The 20,309-nt window shown below is 46.2% G+C and overlaps 1 protein-coding gene and 1 long non-coding RNA gene across 2 annotated transcripts in view; one reads left to right on the top strand and one right to left on the bottom strand.

The window, feature by feature from the left end:
* kif26ba (kinesin family member 26Ba) overlaps positions 1 to 20,309 on the bottom strand; it is a 356,970-nt gene that overhangs the window by 270,505 nt on the left and 66,156 nt on the right. The window contains exon 3 of the mRNA XM_059985564.1: positions 1,972 to 2,508. Within this exon, the coding sequence (XP_059841547.1) occupies positions 1,972 to 2,508 (537 nt within the window). The remainder of the gene's footprint in view (positions 1 to 1,971; positions 2,509 to 20,309) is intronic.
* Positions 664 to 15,062, top strand: LOC132402650 (uncharacterized). Its single transcript, XR_009515029.1, has 3 exons — positions 664 to 682; positions 9,522 to 9,591; positions 14,145 to 15,062. It is a non-coding gene; the product is annotated as an uncharacterized LOC132402650 (long non-coding RNA).

The raw sequence follows: 20,309 nt of genomic DNA, 5'->3' as shown, positions 1-20,309 counted from the left end.
TTCCTTAGAAGTTGTGAGAGTCCCTGCCTCCTACACCCTGTCAGACGTGACATTCCAGTTCCTAGGTGAAAAATAAATCTCCCTTAGATCTGCTCTGAATCTGTTCCACCTCACTTTAGTTCCATGCCTGCTGATTTGAGATAGTTTGGGGAAAAGGTTCCTACCCCCTACCCTCTCTGTACCCTCATTATTGAGTCTGCCTCTGTCAGGAACCCCCTCAGCCTCCCCTTCTCCTGGGTGAGGTGAGGTGAATCAGTGGAATTCATTACCTCCACCACAGAAAACAGTACTTTCCAAGGCACATGTTGGAGGAGGGTTACAGAATACAATTTACTTGCTCGGAGCCAATCCTTAACACGTATTGCAGTGATTGATGGGGAAGCTGGCCAATCATTAGCCTTTTGATCATGATTTGATGTGCAGCCTTAATTTCTCTCTATTTGAATCTCTCATTGGTGAAGGCGAGTGAAATGGTTGCCTTTCTGGACTTTGACTTGCAAAGTACCATGTGAGCTTTGCTCACTCTGTTCTGCCCCCTTTAGGAACATAAATTTGCTGAATCAATCTGGAAGGAGACGCAGAAGTTTCATCTGCCATGATACAGTTCTCCATGCTCTGCCGCTTCTGTCCGAGACTGGAAGATTATCAGCTCAGCCTACCCAAAGCACACTGATGTTCCAATGTAAGAAGCACTCACAGTCCACAGCCGAGTACTGCACAGCAACAAATTCCGGGTTTAGGACTACATAGGTATGAGTTGAAGATCTGTTGAGCTACTGCAGATGTTTAGTAGGGTAAAGCCACAGTGCAAAGCACTCCCTTTAGTGCACATGCAGGGCCCAAAAGACGCTCAGACTGACAAAATACAAGAGCAGTTAATAACTGTAAATCTCATCTAACAATTAGTTTGAATATGAGTAGATGGCAGTTGCGTGAGTGTCTATGTCAGCTCCTCCGGTGTACCTGTGTGTTAACGCATGCAGATGCTTGTATCTGGGTGTTTTTGCAGGATATGTGCATCTGTTTGATAGAGTGTGGTGTGTGCAGTGTGTGTGATTATGTGCATGGAGGTTATCTGGCTGCTGCACAGTTTTAAGGCTGCATGAAAATTGACTGCTCAGAGCAACGGTAAAAAAGATAGAGGGAGCGTTGGAGCAGAGTGTATGTGTGGGTGCAGGTATTTGTGAATGTATGTGCACATCTTATTGGACTGAGTGCACATGTATATGCATTTGTTTCTGTGTGCATGCACACAAGCATTGTGTTAATGGCTGTGTGTGTGTGTGTGTGTATTAGAGTGCACTTGCAGTTGTGTGTACATGCACGTGGGTCCTGTGCATCTGTTGGATTTGTGTATGTGTGCGTTTGAAAGAGAATATGTATGAGAGATTGCATGTGAATATGTGTGTATGTGTGTGTGTGTGTAGCTGTGTGCATGCATGTGCATGTCTGTATGTCTGTGTGTGTATATATGTGTGTGTGCGTATGTTGTATGTTTGTGTATATATGTTTGTGTGTGTGTGTGTGTGTGTGTTTGTGTGTGTTTGTGTATATATGTTTGTGTGTGTGTGTGTCTGTGTCTGTGTTTGTGTATATGTGTGTGTGTGGATATGTGTGTTTGTGTGTGTGTGCCTGTGTTTGTGTATATGTGTGTGAGTGGATATGTGTGTTTGTGTTTGTGTGTTTGTGTGTGTGTGTATCTGTGTCTGTGTGTGTTTGTGTATATATGTTTGTGTGTGTGTGTCTGTGTCTGTGTGTGTGTTTGTGTATATGTGTGTGTGTGGATATGTGTGTTTGTGTGTGTGTGTCTGTGTCTGTGTGTGTGTTTGTGTATATGTGTGTGTGTGTGGATATGTGTGTTTGTGTGTGTGTGTCTGTGTCTGTGTGTGTGTTTGTGTGTGTGTGTGTGTGTGGATATGTGTGTTTGTGTGTGTGTGTGTGTGTGTGTGTGAGTGTGTATTCACTACTCACCGGGTAGGGGTAGAGGGTCACTCCATTGGACCGGGACACAGACCAGGCCCCCTCCAGGTACTGGTGGGCTTGGATGGTGACAGAGCTGAGGATATTACCGTTGCTGGGGCTGGTGGGCACATGGAGCCCTCCCTTGGAGACCGGGTGCCCGGACGTGCCGCCCTTCTTCTCTGCTCCGAGGCCTAGCGAGTTGGGCTTGCCGGCATGCTTGTTGCTGAGGAGGCCGGCGTAGGTGTTGCTGGAGGCGTAGGCAGCAGGGATGAAGGCCCATTCGCGGGGCGGTGGAAGGGAGCCGCCGTTGCGTGAGCCCACCAGCGAGGGGATGCTGGAGGGAGGTGGGGGGGATCCAGGCGAGGGCTCGAGGGGCTCCAGCGAGGCCGCCTGCTGCAGCGTCTGCACCATCTGCAGGGCCTCCTGCTTCAGCTGGTTCAGGTGGGTGGCGCAGACGTCGCACCGGTTGTCGCGATCATTCCAGGCCCGGCGGGTGGTGTTGGGCACTTGCAGCTTGTCATGGATAAGCGCCGAGAGAGCCGGGTCCTGCGGGAAGAGAGAACCGGACGTTACCTCAGCAGAGGACTCCCCCACTTCCCACCGAAAGCATCCTGTCCGTTCTTTACACATAAGTTCATTCGAAGAGCAAAATACTTACACAATAACAACACACACAAAATATTGGAGGAAATCAGCAGGTCAGGCAGCGTCAGTGGAAAAAAACCTTCTTGCATTTACCCTATCTATACCCCTCATGGTTTTGTCGACCTCTATCAAATCTTCTCTCAATCTTCTACGCTCTAGGTACATGGCAAGTTTTTTTAGAGAGAGAGAGGGAATCAGGTCCATAAGGTGCTGCCAGGGGAGGTGGTGGGATTAGAGATGAGAACAATGATCACAATGAACCGCTTAGAAAGGCACACGAGGAGGTTGGGAATGGAGGAATATGGATCATGTACAGACAGGTGTGCAGTTTAAATTGCCATCGTGGTCAGCACAGACATTGTGGGCTGAAGGGCCTGTTCTGTGTCTGATATACAGTAACCTCCCGCCATGTGCCTTTGTATAGAACATTGGCGCCACTACCACAGGGCCACTGTAACAGAATAGTATGGGCAGCATTTACCATAAATGTAAAGAATGAAAATGGTGTATTCCTGTCATTTGTCATTATAAATGAATTTTATTTTGTTTTAAAAATAAGTACAGGCCCTTCAGGCCACAACGTTGTGCCTACAAGATCAATCTAACCATTCCTTTCCACATAGCCCTCCATTTTTCTCTCATCCATGTGCTTATGTAAAAGTCCTTAATGTATCTGCCTCGACCATCAGTGTGCCCCACACACCCAGCACTCTGTGAAGAACCTGTCCCCCGAGACTCTCCTCCAATTTATGCTCCCTTGCATCAGCCTTGTCCACTCATTCTGCGCACTCTCATCGTCCATTACGCCTCCATTAAGTCAAGTTCTGCTGAGCTAGTACCTGTCCCCGTGAGCTGTACCCGAACGTGTGGTGAGACCGGACTGAACATTACTTTTCAAAATGCGGCTTCAGAAGCAACAGTGGGGTGAGAGAGAGAAGGAGACAAAATGGTTTGGACGACGACCCACCTATTACTGAAAGGCCCGGATAGAGTGAACGCGGGGAGACTCCGCTCCTTTCACTGAGTGCCCTGACTGGTCACTCCATTATTCCAAGAATCAGAATCAGTGTATTATCACTGACATCTATTGTGAAATTTATTGTTTTGTGGTAGCAGTGAAGGGTGAGACATAAAAACATTGCTATAAGTGATCTTTAGACAGGCACATGAATGTGTGGAAAATAGAGGGATATGGACGCTGTGTAAGCGGACGAGATTAGTTTAGTTGGCCATTTGATTACTAATTTAATCAATTTAGCATAACATTGCGGGCCGAAGGGCCTGTTCCTGCGCTGTATTCTAAATGAACAACTAACTCAGAAGCAGAATAGCGAAGTAGCATTGATGGGTTTGAGGGTCATCCTGAAATCTTGTGGCAGAGGTGAGAAAACTGTTCCTGAATCGTTCAGGCTCCTGCACCTCCTCCCTGATGGTAGCAGTGAGAACAGGGCATGTCCTGGATGGTGAGGGTCCCGACAATGGATGCTGGCATGCTGTGTACTACCACTTGTGATGTTCAAGTCAGGGCAACCAGGTGGCAAAGGGAAGGGGTGGGAGTGTGAGCAATAAGTGCTGGCCATTTCAGGATGAATCTAATTAGAACCAAATGGGGAAGGGTATTCTGGACATGCACCACTCTGTGATTACAGCCTGGAGGTCAGGAACTCTGAGAGACCGGTGATTGGGCCCTGCTGCGAGGGCCTTGTAAACTTGGGCAACGGCCGCCTCTGGTGGTGGGTGCAGGCTGCTCGGCTGGACCAGCTACAGTGCCCTGCCAGCTGTTCCCACTTTATAGTGCCTGTCGTTCCTGGCAGGTAATCTGCTGCTCCCAAGCACATGGAACCAATTTAGCATTCATTTTGAAAGGACCAGAATATAAAAGCAAACGTGTAATGTCGAGGCCTTATAGAGCACTGGTGAGGCCTCACTTAGAGTATTGTCAGCAGTTTTGGGCCACTTATTGAAGAAAGGATGCACTGACTTTGGAGGTTCACGAAAATGATTCCGGGATCGAAAGAGCATTTGATGGCTCTGGGCCTGAATTCAGATGAATGAGGGGTGATCTCATTGAAACCTATTGAATGGTGAAAGGCCTTGATAGAGTGGATGTGGAGAGGATGTTTCCTATGGTGAAAGAGTCCAAGACCAGAGGGCACAGCCTCAGAATAGAGGGGCCTCCTTTTGGAATGGAGATGAGGAGAAATTTCTTTAGCCAGAGAGTGGCAAATCTGTGGCATTCATTGCCACAGGCAGCTGTGGAGGCCAAATCATTTGGAATACTTTAGGCAGAGCTTGATAGATTCCCGATTAGTCTGTGCATGAAGGGGATATGGGGCGAAGGAAGGAGATTGGGGCTGAGGGGGAAATGGATCAGCCATGATGAAATGGTGGAGCAGACTCGATGGGACAAATGGCCTAATTCTGCTCCTATATCTTAAGGTCTTATGGTCGAATTCACTAGGCAGGACTAAGGCCAGGTGTGAGAAGAATGAGAAGCAATCTCCCTGAAAGATGCTCAGTTCAGAGAGGGGATAGTAGGCTGGACACAGAGGGGGTTCTGTTCTAGTTACAGAAACATAAAAGTGTGGACTAATAGGAAGAGGCCATTGAGCCCTTCTGACCTGTAATATCAAAGCACCACCTACAATTTCTCTGTACGTTTACATTTGATTCTGCATTCTGTTGCTTTATTTTGTACCACATCAACACACCATGTAATTGATTAATTTATTTATTGAGGTACAGCACAGCAAAGTACCTTGTGGCACTTTGAGTTGTGTTGACAAGCAACCCCAATTTAACCCTAGCCTAATCACAGGACAATTTACAATGACCAATTAACCTACTAACTGTGAATTGTGGGAGGGAACTGGATCACCCAGAGGAACCTTTACAGATGACGTCAGAATTAAACTCTGAACTCCGACACCCCAAGCTGTAGTAGCTAACTGCTATGCTACCATGGTGCCCTGTATGAACAGTATACAAGACAAGTTTTCCACTGTCTGGTGGTACATGTGGCAATAATAAACCAATATCAATACCAATCATTGGAATTGTTTCAATATTGTCAAGCATACTGAATACAATGAAAAGCTTCATTCGCATGCTATCCGGATACATCATCCGACATATAATTATGCTGGGGTAGTTGAAAGAAAACAGAATGCAGAGTAAAAATGATTCTGCAGACTCTGTAAATCCCAACACACACACTCACAATACTGGAGGAACTCAATAGGGCAATAAGCAGCTGACGTTCTGGGCCGAGACCCTTCATTCAGTCCTGATGTCTTTAATCCCCTGTAGAGATGCACAGCCGGCTTGCTGGATTTTGTGTGCATTGCTCGATTCCAGCGTCTGTGGAATCTCTGGTGTTTTATTTAGCGTGCTTTATCGTGACGTTTATTTATTGCGATACAGCCCTTTGTGCCGCACAACCCAGCAATTCCCGATCTCACAGATGACCAATTAACATTCAAACCGGTACGTCCTCGGACCGTGGCAGGAAACTGGAGCACCCAGAGGAAACCTGTGCGCTCAAGGGGAGAATGTATAGGCTCCTTACAGACAACTGGGGGAATTGAACCCGGGCCGCTGGTATTGTGCTAACCATGCCCTGCCTGTGTTGTACTGAACTAATTAAACTATCGAATCCTAATTAAACAAATCTGAAGCAAGCTTCCAGAATCCTTTAGTTCTACCGTACAGCTTTCAGAGGAGCAGCGGGTGGGGGCAGACAGCCTTATGACCAAGCCCCGACATCGAGGAGCAAGGGTCAACAGAAGGCTGATAGAACTGGTCCAGAAGCATTAAGGAGAAGAGTGAGAGGCTGACTGGGGCTGTTTCAGAAATGCAAACTCAACACTGCATCGGAGGAAGGAACATGGTCGCACAATGTGGCTGATTGAAGAGTTTCACAATGGCTAGCGATGGGGAAAAGTCTGTATAACAGTTGGCAATAGCCCCGTCAGCTGAGAGTCTTGGTACTGCTTTCTCTCTATTACTTCCCCTCCTCTTGTCCACTATCCCCTCTCCTCCCTCAGCCTCTCTCTCTTTCTCTCTCTCTCTCCCCTCCTTTGTTGCCCTCTCTTTGTCATCTTACCCTCTCCATCTCCCTCCTGCTCTCCTTCCTTCTTTTCACTATTTCTCCTTTTCTCTTCCTCTTCCACTTTCACTCTTTCTGTCTAATCTTCCATATTTCCATCTCTTTTTCATTCTCCATTCCCACCTCTCTCTCTCCCTCTCCCTCTCTCCCCTCTCTCTCCCTCCCTCACCCCTCTCTCTCCCCCTCTCCCCTCTCTCTCCCTCTCTCTCCCCCTCTCCCTCTCTCTCTCTCCCCTCTCTCTCCATCCCTCTCCACTCTCTCCCCCCCTCTCCCCCTCTCCCTCTCTCTCTCCCCTCTCCCTCCCTCTCCCCTCTCCCTCCCTCTCCCCTCTCTCCCCCTCTCTCTCCCCCTCTCCCTCCCTCTCCCCTCTCTCCCCCTCTCTCTCCCCCTCTCCCTCTCTCTCTCTCTCTCTCCCCCCCTTCCTCCCTCTCCCTCCCCCCCTCTCCCCCTCCCTCTCCCTCTCTCTGTTCTGGGGAAGCTGGCTGTTCTTCACTGAGAAACACCTCAGTGCACCCAGAGGAAGCCAATGAAACTAAATTAGCCAGTTTTATTAATTATTCAAAGCGGCAGCTCTAATTTTAAGTGTTAATTATTAAAACTTGAGATCTATGGATATAATGCTTAATAGTGCCTAAGGAGATGTACAGCAAATCATGAATGCTAAAATTTACCCCCAGGACCCTCCACACGTAAGTGACTGCACCCTCGGGCAGACCAGGTTCCAGTTAATCAGGCAGGTTGCCTTACTGGGTCACATGTTGCCTCAGGCCAGACCTGCTCTAAGTGGTTGAAGCTTCCCTCTTCCTCACCCCCCCCCCCCCCGCTAGCTCTCACGAACTCTGCTGCTAACATCCTGCAAAGATTTGAGCGACTCGTTTATCGCCACTATGCAGCACTGTTTGTTTTGAACCAGCGAGGAAAACTTCACTCAACTTCACTCGACCTATCAATGAACTGTTCCCACAACCTATGGACTTGCTTTCAAGGACTCTTCAACTCATGTTCTCAGTATTTATTGCTTAATTTATTTATTATTATTCTTTCTTTCCTTTTCTTATGTATTTGCGCTGTTTTTTTTGTCATTAGCACATTGATTGTTTGTCTGTCCTGTTGGGTCCAGTCTTACATTGATTATGTTGTGTTTCTTGGATTTAACCAAGAAACTATCAACTTCTCTTTTGTATACCCAATGACTTGACCTCCACAGCCTTTTGTGGCAATAAATTCCACCAATTTGCCACCCTCTGGCTAAAGAAACTCCTCCTCATCTTTGTTCTAAAGCAACACTCTTCCATTCTGAAGCTGTGCCCTCTGGTCCTAGACTCACCCAGGAACGTCCTCTCACGTACACTCTATCTAGGCCTTTCAATTTTTGATCGGTTTCAATGAGATCGCCACTCATTTTCTAAACTCCAGCAAGTACAGGCCCTGAGACATCAAACGCTCCTCCTAAGTTAACCCTTTCATTCCCAGGATAATTCTTGTGAAGCTCTCCAATGTCAGCACATGCTTTCTTAGATAAGGGGCCCAGAACTGCTCACAGTACTCCAGCTGCAGTCTGGCCAGTGCCTCATACAGTCTCAGCACTACATCTTTGCTCTTACATTCTAACCCTCCCGAAATGAATGACATCATTAATTTGCCAGCTTACCATCAACTCAACCTGCAAGGTAGCCTTTCGGAGTCCCTTTGTGCCTCTGATTTCTGAACTTTCTCCCTGTTTAGAAAACAATCTGAGCCTTTATTCCTTCTGCCACTGGTAGAATCTGGGGGAATTGAAGGGAATGCAGGGGGGAATAAAACGGGATCATTGAACATAGAGAAGTAGAGCACGGTACAGTACAGGCCCTTTGTCTAAGACCTTTAAACTATTCCAGGATCAATCTAACTTTTCTCTTCTAAGTAGCTCTCCATTTTTTAATCATCTTTGTGTCTAACTAAGAAACTCTTAAAGTTTCCTAAAGTGGAAACTCTTCCTCCACTCCTGGCAGCATAGACCCAGCATTATTTACACTTTCCTCCAAACACCTTAAAATTATGCCCTCTCATGTTAGCCATTTCTACTCGGGGAGAAAGTGGCTGGCTGTCCACTCTATCTACATGCCAATTACCATCTTATGCACCTGGCTAGTACAGTCTCAGTGGGCTGAAGGGCCTGTTCCACGTTGAAAATCAACCACAATATAGTCACACGGCCAAGACACAGGCCCACCAGCCCCATCAGTTGCGCCTTCCGCGCACACACGTACACACACACACACACACACACACACACACACTACTCGTCCAAACTACTTCTTAAATAGCGTGAGAGTGCCTGCCTCCACCAAGTCCCTAGCAAATGTGTGCCAAATTCCAACCAGCCTCTGTGTGGAAGACGTAGTTAACCCTGCCTGCGCCACAATGGGTACGGTGGGGATACGGTGCCACATGACCCCAGCACATGGGGCCTCTCCTGCACTTTCTGATGCCATTCGGCCAGCCTGCTTCCCCTCCCCCACAGACACACACATTCCACTTAGCAGGTCGATAAGGAACTGGGTTTACAACCTTCTCCTGTTTACCAGAAAGATATCAGAACTAATTCAGGCGAGGGCTGTTGTGCTGAGTAAATAAAGGGGACAGGGACACATTGGAGCAGCCTTCACTATGTCTTCCCCTCCACCATCAGGTTTCTGAACAGTCCCTGAACCCATCAACACTACCTCATTTATTCGATTTCCACACTATTAACTTACAGTGACTTTTTAAGTCCTGCACTGTGTTGCTGCCACAAATTTTCTAATGAACCTTATTCTGAATTCAGGAAGAAGCTTGCCGACGTGGCACTGAGCCAGTGCCCGTGAACAGCAGCCTCAACGCACCACCCTAGCGCAGTAAGTCAGTCTCGGCACGGCTCAGATATAAAAAAAAAGGTGGTCAGGTTCTTACTCCCAGCGCGCGCTCGGAAAGACGGAGATAAAGATGAGGCCATCATCCACTTCTTTGCAAAAAACTGTCTAGTTTACACAGTCTTTGCCAAAACTGTCCAGTTGAAAAGATGTAAGGTTTATCCGAGCAGCTGCTTAACAGAAGTCTCTCTGATCTATGGGCTGTTCCGAGGGACAAACACTGAGACAGACATCAAGAGGTGCTGGAAGATCATCAACACACAATTTAGTCTGATGGAGACTTGTTGATCCCACAGTACAAAGGACACACACACACACACACACACACGGCTCACGGGCTCAAGAGAGAAGGGTAAAGTTAGGCAGGGCGATAGTGATAGGAGATTCAATAGTTTAGGGGACAGACTCAATAGTTAGGGGGCATGGAAGAGAAGGCAATATGGTGTGCTGCTCCCAGCTGCTAGGGTCCAGGATGTCTCAAGAATGACTGCAGAAGATTCTCAAGGAGAGGGTGAGCAACCAGAGGTAATAGTGCACATTGACACCAATAACCTAGGGAGAAAGGGGGAGGAGGTCCTGTAGAGTGAGTATAGGGAGCTAGGTAAGGTGCTGAAGAGGACAACTTCCAAATACTAATCTCTAGATTACTCCTAGCACCACCACTCAGGGCAGGAATAGGAGGAGCGCAGATGAATGAGAGGCTGAGGGAGTGGTGCAGAAGGCAGGGTTTCAGATTTCCGGATCATTGGGATTGCTGCTGGGGAAGGTATGACCTGTACAAAAAGGATGGGTTACACCAGATCCTGAGGGGGGCCAATATCCTTGCAGGCAGGTTTGTTAGAGCTGTTGGGGAGGGTTTAAACTAAGTTGGCCAGGTGATAGGAACCAAAGTGATAGGGCTGAGGATGGGGCAGTTGGTATACAAGTAGATGCAGTGTGTAGTGAGATTGTGAGGAAGGACAGACAGATGACAGGGCAACATTGCTGAGAGTGGGATGAGTTGAAGTGTAACATGGGGGCAAAATTAAGAGGGGTGATGAATACAGGACTGAAAGTGTTATATTCGAATGCATGCAGTATATGGAATAAGGTAGATGATTTAGTGGCACAGATAGAGATTGTCATGTATGACATTGTAGGCATCACTGAGTCACGGCTGAAGGAAGAGAACAGCTGGGAGCTTAACAAGGATACACCTTGTATCAAAAGGGCAGGCTGATAGGCAGAGGGGGTTGGGTGGCTGTACTGGTAAAAAGTCAAATTCTTAGCTGGACATTGGATCAAAAGATGTAGAATCATTGTCGGTAGAGCTAAGGAACTGCAAGAGTAAAAAGATCCTGATGAGAATTCTATATAGGCCTCTGCACAGTAGCCAGGATGTGGGATACAAACTTCACCAGGAAATAGAAAATGCTTGCCAAAAGGGCAATGTTACGAAAGTCATGAGGGATTTCAAAATGAAGGTAGATTGAGAAAATCAGGTTAATGCTGGATCCCAAGAGGGGGAATTTGTAGCATGCTTACAAGAAGGATTTTTAAGGCTGCTTGTGGTTGAGCCCACTGGGGGAAAGGCAATTCTGGATTAGTTGCTGTGTAACGAAACCGATTTGATGAAGGAGTTTAAGGTAAAGGAACCCTTGGGAGGCAGAAATCATAATGACAGAATTTACTCTGCAGTTTGAGAGGGAGAAGATAGTCAATGTACCAGTATTACAGTGGAGTATAGGGAATTACAGAGGTATAGGAGAAGAGCTGGCCAAAGTTGATTGGAAGTGGACACTAACGGGGATGGTGTCAGAGCAGCAATGGCTGGAGTTTTTGGGGCAACTCAGAGGGCACAGGATAGGTACATCCTAAAGATGAGGAAGTATTCCAAAGGGAGGCTGAGGCAACTGTGGCTGACAGGGGAAAACAAAGTTAGCATAAAAGCAACAGAGAGCACAAATGATACAGCAAAAACTAGTGGGAAGTTAAAGGATTGGGAACCGCGAGAAGGGAACTACAAGAACTATAAAGAGAGAAAAGATGAAATATGAAAGTAAGCTAGCCAATCATATCAAAGAGCATGCCAAAATTTTATCAGGTATGTAACGAGTAAAAGTAAGGTGGGGGTGGATATCAGACCGCTGGAAAATCATGCTGGAGAGGTAATAATGGGCGACAAAGAAATGGCGGATGAATTAAATAAGTATTTTGCATCAGTCTTCACTGTGGAAGACTCTAGCTGTATGCAAACATTCAAGAGTGTCAACAGAAGTGAGCGTAGTTGCTGTTACTAAAGATAAGGTGCTCGGGTAGCTGAAAGGTCCCATTTTTTCAAGAATGATAAGATGCTGGGATTATTCCAGCAGACTGGAAAATTGCAGGGCAGTTAGCTTGGCTTCAGTGGTTGGGAAAATATTGGAGTCGATTGGTAAGGATGAAGTTTCACGGAACTATACTTGGATGTGTATGATAAATAGGCCAAAGTCAGCATGGTTTCCTGAAGGGGAAATCTTGCCTGACAAGTCAGTCAGAATTATTTGAGGAAATAGCAGGAAGGATAGACAAAAGACGTTCTGTCGATGGTGGTTACTTTGATTTTCATAAGGCCTTTGACAAGGTGCTGCACATGAGGCTGTTTAACAAGGCAAGAGCTCATGATATTACAGGAAATATACTTGCTGGGATAGAAGATTGGCTGATTGACAGGAGATAAAACGTGGAATAAAGGGAACCTATTTTGCTGGACTGCCAATGACTGGTGGTTATTCCACAGGGGTCGGAATTGGGACTGCTTTTTTACATGCTATATGTCGATGGCTTGGATGACAGAATTGATGGCTTTGTGGCCAAGTTTGCAGATGATATGAAGATAGGGGGCAAGTAGTGTTGAGGAAACAGGGAGTCTGCAGAAGGACTTGGACAGATTGGGAGAATGGTCAAAGAAGTGGCAAATGAAATATAGTGTAGGGAAATGTATGGTAATGCACTTTGGTAGAAAGACTACTTTCTAAACGGGGAGAAAATTCAAAATTTGGAGGCACAAAAGGACTTCAGTGTCCTTGATAAAAACACAAAATGCTGGCAGAACTCAGCAGGCCAGACAGCATCTATGGGAGGAGGAAGTGACAACGTTTCGGGCCGAAACACTTCATCAGGAGTGAAGTAACATGGGATGGTCAAGGGGGGATAAGAAGTGGGGGGAGGGATGAAGTAGAGAGCTGGGAAGTGATAGGCTGGAGGGAAATGGGCTAGGGGGAAGGTGGAGAATTGTGGGAAATAAAAGAGAAAGAAAGGTAGGGCTGGGGGGAGATTATAGTGAGGGGGGGAAAGAGAGAGAAAGAGAACCAGACTAAAATTATAGATAGGGATTAGGTAAGGTGGGGGGCAGGGGTATCAACAGAGGTCTGTGAGTTCAGAGTCCTTGTGCAGGATTTCCTAAGAGTCAACTTGCAGTTTGAGTCGGTGATAAGGAAGCCAAATGCAATATTAGCATTTATTTCAAGAGGGCTAGGATATAAGAGTGAGGATGTAATGATGAGGCTTTATAAGGCACTGGTCAGTCTGCAGTTGTGAGTATTGTGAGCCATTTTGGACTCCTTATCAAAGAAAAGACATGCTGCATGGGGGAGAGTCTAGAGGAGATTAACGAGAATCATTCCAGGAATGAAAGATAGACTGTCTTGTAGCATGGTGTGCTCGTAACAACTTGGAGAGAAGCAGTGTAAATGAGAATGAGGCTGACAACCGCCTACCTGCCCTCCACCCTTGGAGGTTAATAGTCAGGCTCAGTCTGTGACCGAGTCATTCAAATTCCTGGGGATTACCTTTACCAATACATTGAGGTGGGAGAACACAGTATGGTCATCACTAGGAAAGCCCAGGAGAGGTTGTTCTTCCTACGCCAGCTGAGGAAACTTAACATCTCAGGGTGTGCATTACACTGACGAATTTTTACATTCAGAGTGTTGTGACCAGCTCAATCAGCGTTAGGGTTTCCCCCACCTCCCCCTCTCCAAGTCCAAGTTGCAGCAAACGATGCCCTCAGCAGAAAAGAACATTGGATGTGAGCTCCTGACCCTAAGGGATCTGCTCAGAGCCAAGAAAAGAGCTGGAAAAATTGGTGCTGACTTCAACAACCCTCACAGTTACCTATTCACCGAATTGTCATCAGGGAGACGCTACAAGTCCATCACCACCAGGACTACATGTCATCTCCGAAGCTTCTCTCCTGTAGCTATCCAGCTTCTTGACAAAACTCACTCAAAAGCAATATCCTAACTGTCCCTGCACAACACCCGTTAGATGGTCTTTCCCGTTGCCTTGTTCTGTTATAACTATTGAATCTGATCATGTGTTCACATTTATTCAAGTTTTGATTATTGGCGTCTGTGCATGTGACATGTCTTTTAATTGTTGATTACTCATAATGGTTGTTGTGATGTGTCTAGTGTGGTGGTGTAGCGGGTAGTGCTTGACACTCTTACTTTCAGCTTCCACCGCTGGCTAGCAGTCTTGTGAACAGGACAGATAAGTGTGTATGTCCCTCCCTGCAGGTACATAACCTCTGCTACAGCAACGCTCCTCACTGGCGACATTTGCAAAATAGAACTCCTTTCGGACCCGGGCTGCACTACAGAGAACAGGGAGGAGGTCTGGCCCCTGCACATTCCCAGTGTGTGGACATTCCCTGATGCTCGTGAACCAGATCCCCAATTATGGGTAAATAGTCCCGCTACCTTGTGGGCAGCCTCAGGAGAGACGAACATTAAAGGACTAAACCCAGACAGCAAATCTGGAGCGGAGGCCCTAAGGCCATTGGATGTATTGAACGTCCTTCCTGCAGCTCCTGCAGCCAAGCTGGTGCCAAACGTATTGCTTCATAAGCTTTCCTTCGGACTACACAGGTGAGGCCGAGTGGGGGATCTTGACAACTGGGTCTCCATACCTTCCGTCCAGGTTTGTGATGATGATGATCATCGCCCATTGTCCTTCGAGACAGACGAATGTCAACCACCACCATCTCATTGGTGTTTGTACTATTGCCTTGAAAATTGTTGGTCGCTTTTGTGTTGTCTGTTATGGTATTGTCCTGTGTTTTATGCTTGACACCAAACCACGATCAATTGTGGTGTTTGAAGATGTAACAAGCAGGATTTTAAAAGAAAATCAGTTGATGTTGTGTTCTTGGATTTTCAGAAGGCCTTTGACAAGGTGCCACACATGAAGCTGCTTAACAAGCTACGGGCCCAAGGTATTATGGGAAAGATTTTAGAATGGATAAAGCAGTGGCTGACTGACAGGAAGCAAAGAGTGGGAATAAAGGGAGCCTTTTCTGGTTAGCTACCAACAACAAGTGGTGTTCTACAGGCATCTGTGTTGGGACCGATTCTTTTTATGTTATAGGTCAACGACTTGGATGATGGAATTGATGGCTTTGTTGGAAAGTTTGCAGATGATATGAAGATAGGTGGAGAGGCAGGTAGCTTTGAGGAGGTAGAGAGACTACAGAAGGACTTAGGTAGATTTGGAGAATAGGCAAAGAAATGGCAGGTGGAATACAGTTTTGAGAAGTGGATGGTCATGTACTTTGACAGAAGAAGTAAAAGGGTTGACTATTTTCTAAATGAAGAGAAAATTAAAGAAAACTGAGATGGAAAGGGATTTGGGAGTCCTTGTGCAGGATTCCCTAAAGATTAATTTGCAAATGCAATGGTAGCATTCATTTCAAAAGCACTAGAATACAAAAACAATGATGTAATGTTGTGTTTGAGTGTTGTGAGCAGGTTTGGGCTCTTTATCTTAGAAAGGATGTGCTGAACCTGGAGAGGGTTCAAAGAAGATTAACGAAAATGATTCCAGGGCTGATTAGGTTGTCATATGAAGAGCGTTTAATGGCTCTGGTCCTGTATTCCCTGGAATTCAGAAGAATGAGGGGTGACTTAATTGAAACCTTTCGAATGCACTGACAGAGTGGATGTGGAGAGGATATTACCTATGGTGGGAGAGTCCTAGACCAGAGGACACAGCCTCAGAATAGAGAGGCTTCCTTTTAGAAGTGAGATGAAGAGGGATTTCTTTAGCCAGAGAGCTGTGAATCTGTGGAATTCTTTGCCACAAGCAGCTGTAGGGGCTAAGTCTTCATGTATATTGAAGGCAGGGGTTGATAGATTTTTGATTGGTTAGGGCACGAGGGATACAAGCAGAGGGCAGGAGATTAGGGATGAGAGGAAAATTGGACAGCCATGATAAAGCAGCAGACCAGACTTAATGGGCCAAATGGCTTAATTCTGCTCCAAAATCTTACGGTCTTATGTTTTCACATACTGGCACTAAAGTGATTCTGATAATATAGGAGAAGTATTTGACGGCTCTGGGCCTGTACTCGCTCGAGTTTAGAAGAATGGAGGTGGGGGAGGGGTAGTCTCATTGAAACCTATGGAATATTAAAAGGCCAAGATAGAGTGGATGTGTGGAGGATGTTTCCTATAATTGGTGAGTCTAGGACCAGAGGGCACAGCCTCCGAATAGTGGGACATCCATTTAGAACAGAGTTGTGAAGGAATTTCTTTATTCAGAGGGGTAGTGAATCTGTGAAATTCATTGCATGGATGGCTGTGGAGGTGAAGTCATTGGGTATTTCTAAAGCAGAGGTTGATAGATTCTTGGTTAGTCAAAGCTTATGGGCAGAAGGAAGGAGAATGGGGTTAAATGAAGGATAACAGATCAACATGATAGAATGGTGGAGCAGACTCAATGGGCCAAATGGCCTAATCTGCTCCCATGTCTTGTGGTCTTATAAATATATGTAACAAATGTACCAGATTTACTGAATTAAGAAGGAAGAACTCCATACTCTCTTGGCTAATCAGGCAAGAAACTTTTAATTAGTTGACTTGTTACCAGCGCGGGCAGAGCATTCTCAAAGAATCAGTGGGCAGATGGATGTGGGATCTGCGGGCAAGATGTACCAATGTGTGTTGGGCTACATTGAGACAGGTAAATTGTCATTGACAGCACCAGGAACCATTAAACATTAAACTCCAATGCACACAGTTTCACCACACTGTCCAGCCTGATATATAACCTCTCTGATAACTTTTGCACCCAATACAATTAACCTTATCCATTTGTTAGCAAGACTGAGCAAACAGGCTCTAAGATAAGACTGACCAACTGGCACAGGTCCTGAACAGGTCCTGCCAATACCTGGGGTATTCCCAGTGTTCGTTTCAGCCAGAATTCTGCTACAATCAGCTATGAAATCTGTCTATAATTCTGATCACCCCCGCATGAGAAGAGAAAATCACTGAAACTCTTAAACTCTCTATTGTATCTGCTTCCTTCTACTCCTGGCAGCCTGTTCAAGGCAACCACCACCTTCTTTGTCTAAAATAACCTGCTCCGTATACCTCCTTTAACCTTTCCCTCTCTGACCTTAAATGAATATCCTCTAGTACTTGACACTTCTGTCCTGGGAAAAGGATGAACTACCTACTCTATCTATAATTCTCACAAGCATATGAATTTCTTCTAGGCCTTCCTTCAAACTCCAACACTCTGAGAGAACAACCCAACTGTCTCCGTTTCCTGAGCACAACATCTTGTTAAACCTCTGCTGGACCCTTTCCAAAAAAAAGATCCCTCATTCTTCCTGTAATGGGGGAGGCCAGAACTGTGCCAAATACTCTGGCCACCTCACAATAGTCAGGATGTGGAAGCTTTGGAAGATTTACCAGGATGCTGCCTGGATTCGAGAGCAGATCTTATGAAGAAAGGTTGATTGAGCTAAGGCTTCAATCTTTGGAGCGTAAGTGACTTAATAGAAGTATATGATGTTATGAGGGGTGTAAATAGAGTGGCCAACCAATGTCTTTTTCAATGCTATTACCAGAGGACATCCTTTTAAGGTGGGTGGTTTGGTGATTGGGTGCTGGAGTGGAAAAATGTCTCTACCAAAGGAGGTGTAAGGCACTCCTTGCCTCTGCTAGCCTGCAGGTCACCCTCAGGCAAGGTGTAGTACCTGCTTAGCCCCCATGATCAGGGTGATGTAAAGCCATGGGAGCAGGTGGTGGATGCAAGACAGACAATCTCTGAAGAGTATTGATAATGGCTGGGGTCATCCATCTTGTAAAGACACGGCCTGGAAGAAGGCAATGGCAAACCACTTCTGTAGAAAAATTTGCCAAGAATAATGGTCATGGAAAGACCGTGATAGCCCACGTCATACGACACAGTGCACAACGACGATGGTTTAGGGGAGATGTTAGAGGTAGGCTTCTTTACACAAAGAGTGGTAAGTGCCTAGAACACACTTCCAACATTGGTGATAAAAGCTGATACAAAAGGAACTCTTAGGTAGACACATGGAGGAACTCAGCCGGTCAGGCAACATCTATGGAGAGGAATGAACAGCCGATGTTACGGACCAAGACCCTTCGTCAGGACTGGAAGGTGGAAGAGGTCAGCGTAAGAAGGCGGGGGTGGAGAAGGAGTGCACACTAGCAGGTGGTAGGTGAGGTCAGCTGAGGGGGAAGGTGGGTAGGTGGAAGAAGGGGGATGAAGTGAGAAGCTGGGAGATGATAGGTGGAAGAGGTAAAGAGCTGAAGAAGAAATCTGATTGGATAGGAGAGGAGACAATGGAAGAAAGGGAAGGTGGAAGGGCACTAGAGGGAAATAACAGGCAAGTATGGAGAAGAGAAGGGGTAAGAGAGGAGTCAAATGGGGAATGGAAAGAGAGATGGGGGGTGGAGAAATTACACCAGGTTGGAGAAATCTACGTTCATGCCATCAGTCCGGCTATCCAGACGGAATATGAGATATCGCTTGTCCTTGGCGGTGTCCATAGACCAACATGTCAAAATGGGAATGGATAGTCACTGGGAAAACATGGCCTTTGTCGCAGACAGAGCGAAGTGCTTGAGATAAGAAAAATGGAGGGTTATGGGCTTTGCAGGAGTGAAGTAGGTTACAAGACACACACAATTTCATGAGCCAAAGGGTCTGTACTGCATTGTTAGGTTCTCTGTGCCAATACTTCTCATGTGACAATACTATCTTGAGGTTCATGCAGCCATTCACAGTAGAAAAATACCATAGAATCAGTAAAAAACTACACATACACACACACACACACAACAGGCAATGTGCAAACAAAGACAATTAATTAAAAATAATCAGTATATCACTACTAAATAAGCATCGATTTAGAGCCACATACTCCCTGACCCTCAGAGTCATGGCATCACAAAGTCATAGGGTCATACAGCATGCAAACAGGCCCTTCAACCCAACTGGTCCATTCTGCCTTCTGAGCTAGTCCCACTTTCCAATATTTGATCCATAACCTTCTAATTTTTCTCAATCTATGAATCTGTCCAACAGGCATTTAAAAGTTGTGATTGTCCCTTCCTCAAATACTTCCAGGGATATATCACTCCCAATAGATAGCTCCCCTGGTGTAAAAAAAATTGCACCTCAGGCTTCTTTTTCCTCTCACCCTGAACCTGAGTCCACTAGTTCTTAATTCCCCAGCCCTGGAGAAAAACTGAGTGTATTCGTCCTTGGCCATAAGCTCCCCAGCAATGCACACAAAATGCTGGTGGAACTCTGCAGGTCAGGCAACATCAATGAGGGGAGAAAACAACCAAAGTTTTAGGCGGAGACCCTCTATCAAACAGCGACTGTTTATTCCCCTCCATAGATGCTGCCTGTCCTGCTGGGTCCCGCAGCATTTTGTGTGCACTGCTTAAGATTTCCAGCACCTGTAAAATATCTTGTGTTTATTTATTTAAAGACACAGCGCAGAAAGGGCCTTTCCAACCCAACAAGCCTCACTGCCCAATAACCCACCTATTTAACACCGGCCTATCACAGGACAATTTACAATGACTGATTAACAAACTACCCGGTGTATCTCTGGACTGTGGGAGGAAACCAGAGCACCTGGAAGAAACGCAAGCAGTCACAGGGAGAGCGTACAGACTCTTTAGAGTTGAACTCTGAATTCTGTCACCCTGAGCTTCGATAGCATTGCAGTGACCACTACATTACCGTGGAGACCAGGTGAGGTTTGAAAGTTGGGACACATGTTTTCTCCCTGTAATGGGGGCCACAGTAAGGGCAACCTGGTCATACCTTGCCCACAATAAATCAGACCAAAGTTAAGGCTAAAGAAGCCCACAAAGGAAAGGAAATAAAATGCAGCACCATTAAACACTAACAGGAAACAAGGCTGGTCTTCTAAGACATTAGTATAAAATGAATCATTTGAATTGAGATAGAAGATCAGTGGATAAGGAGGAGAGTAGAAGAGTTTATTCATCCTCGGTGACCCCGCTGCCAGGCTTCAAGTTGAAAGCCTTGAAGTGTGATGAGTTAAAGCACATTAGGAGCGATGATGGCAGATACTGCGAGGCGCATAAAAGAGCGTTGGGGAGTCACCCCACCCGTTCACAACACTGTGAGCCTGCCAGCATAAACTCACTTCCACTACGAAGAGCACTAGAATTATGAGTTTAGGAATAAAACAGAGTCTGCCTGCTGCCCCAGTGACTGTGTGAGTGCCCCTGCATATTCCCACAAAACAATGGCATGCTGGTCAGTAGATTAATTGCCCCGAGATTTTGTGGACGGATGGTAGATGATGGTGGTGCTGGTGTTGGGGGGGTGGTGTGGTTAGTGGCCCTGTGAGGGGGAATGGACTAAGGGAATGGGATTGA

The sequence above is a fragment of the Hypanus sabinus genome, chromosome 12 (assembly GCF_030144855.1).
Source record: "Hypanus sabinus isolate sHypSab1 chromosome 12, sHypSab1.hap1, whole genome shotgun sequence".
Taxonomy (NCBI): domain Eukaryota; kingdom Metazoa; phylum Chordata; class Chondrichthyes; order Myliobatiformes; family Dasyatidae; genus Hypanus; species Hypanus sabinus.
This window is presented reverse-complemented; position numbering and strand designations above follow the sequence as displayed.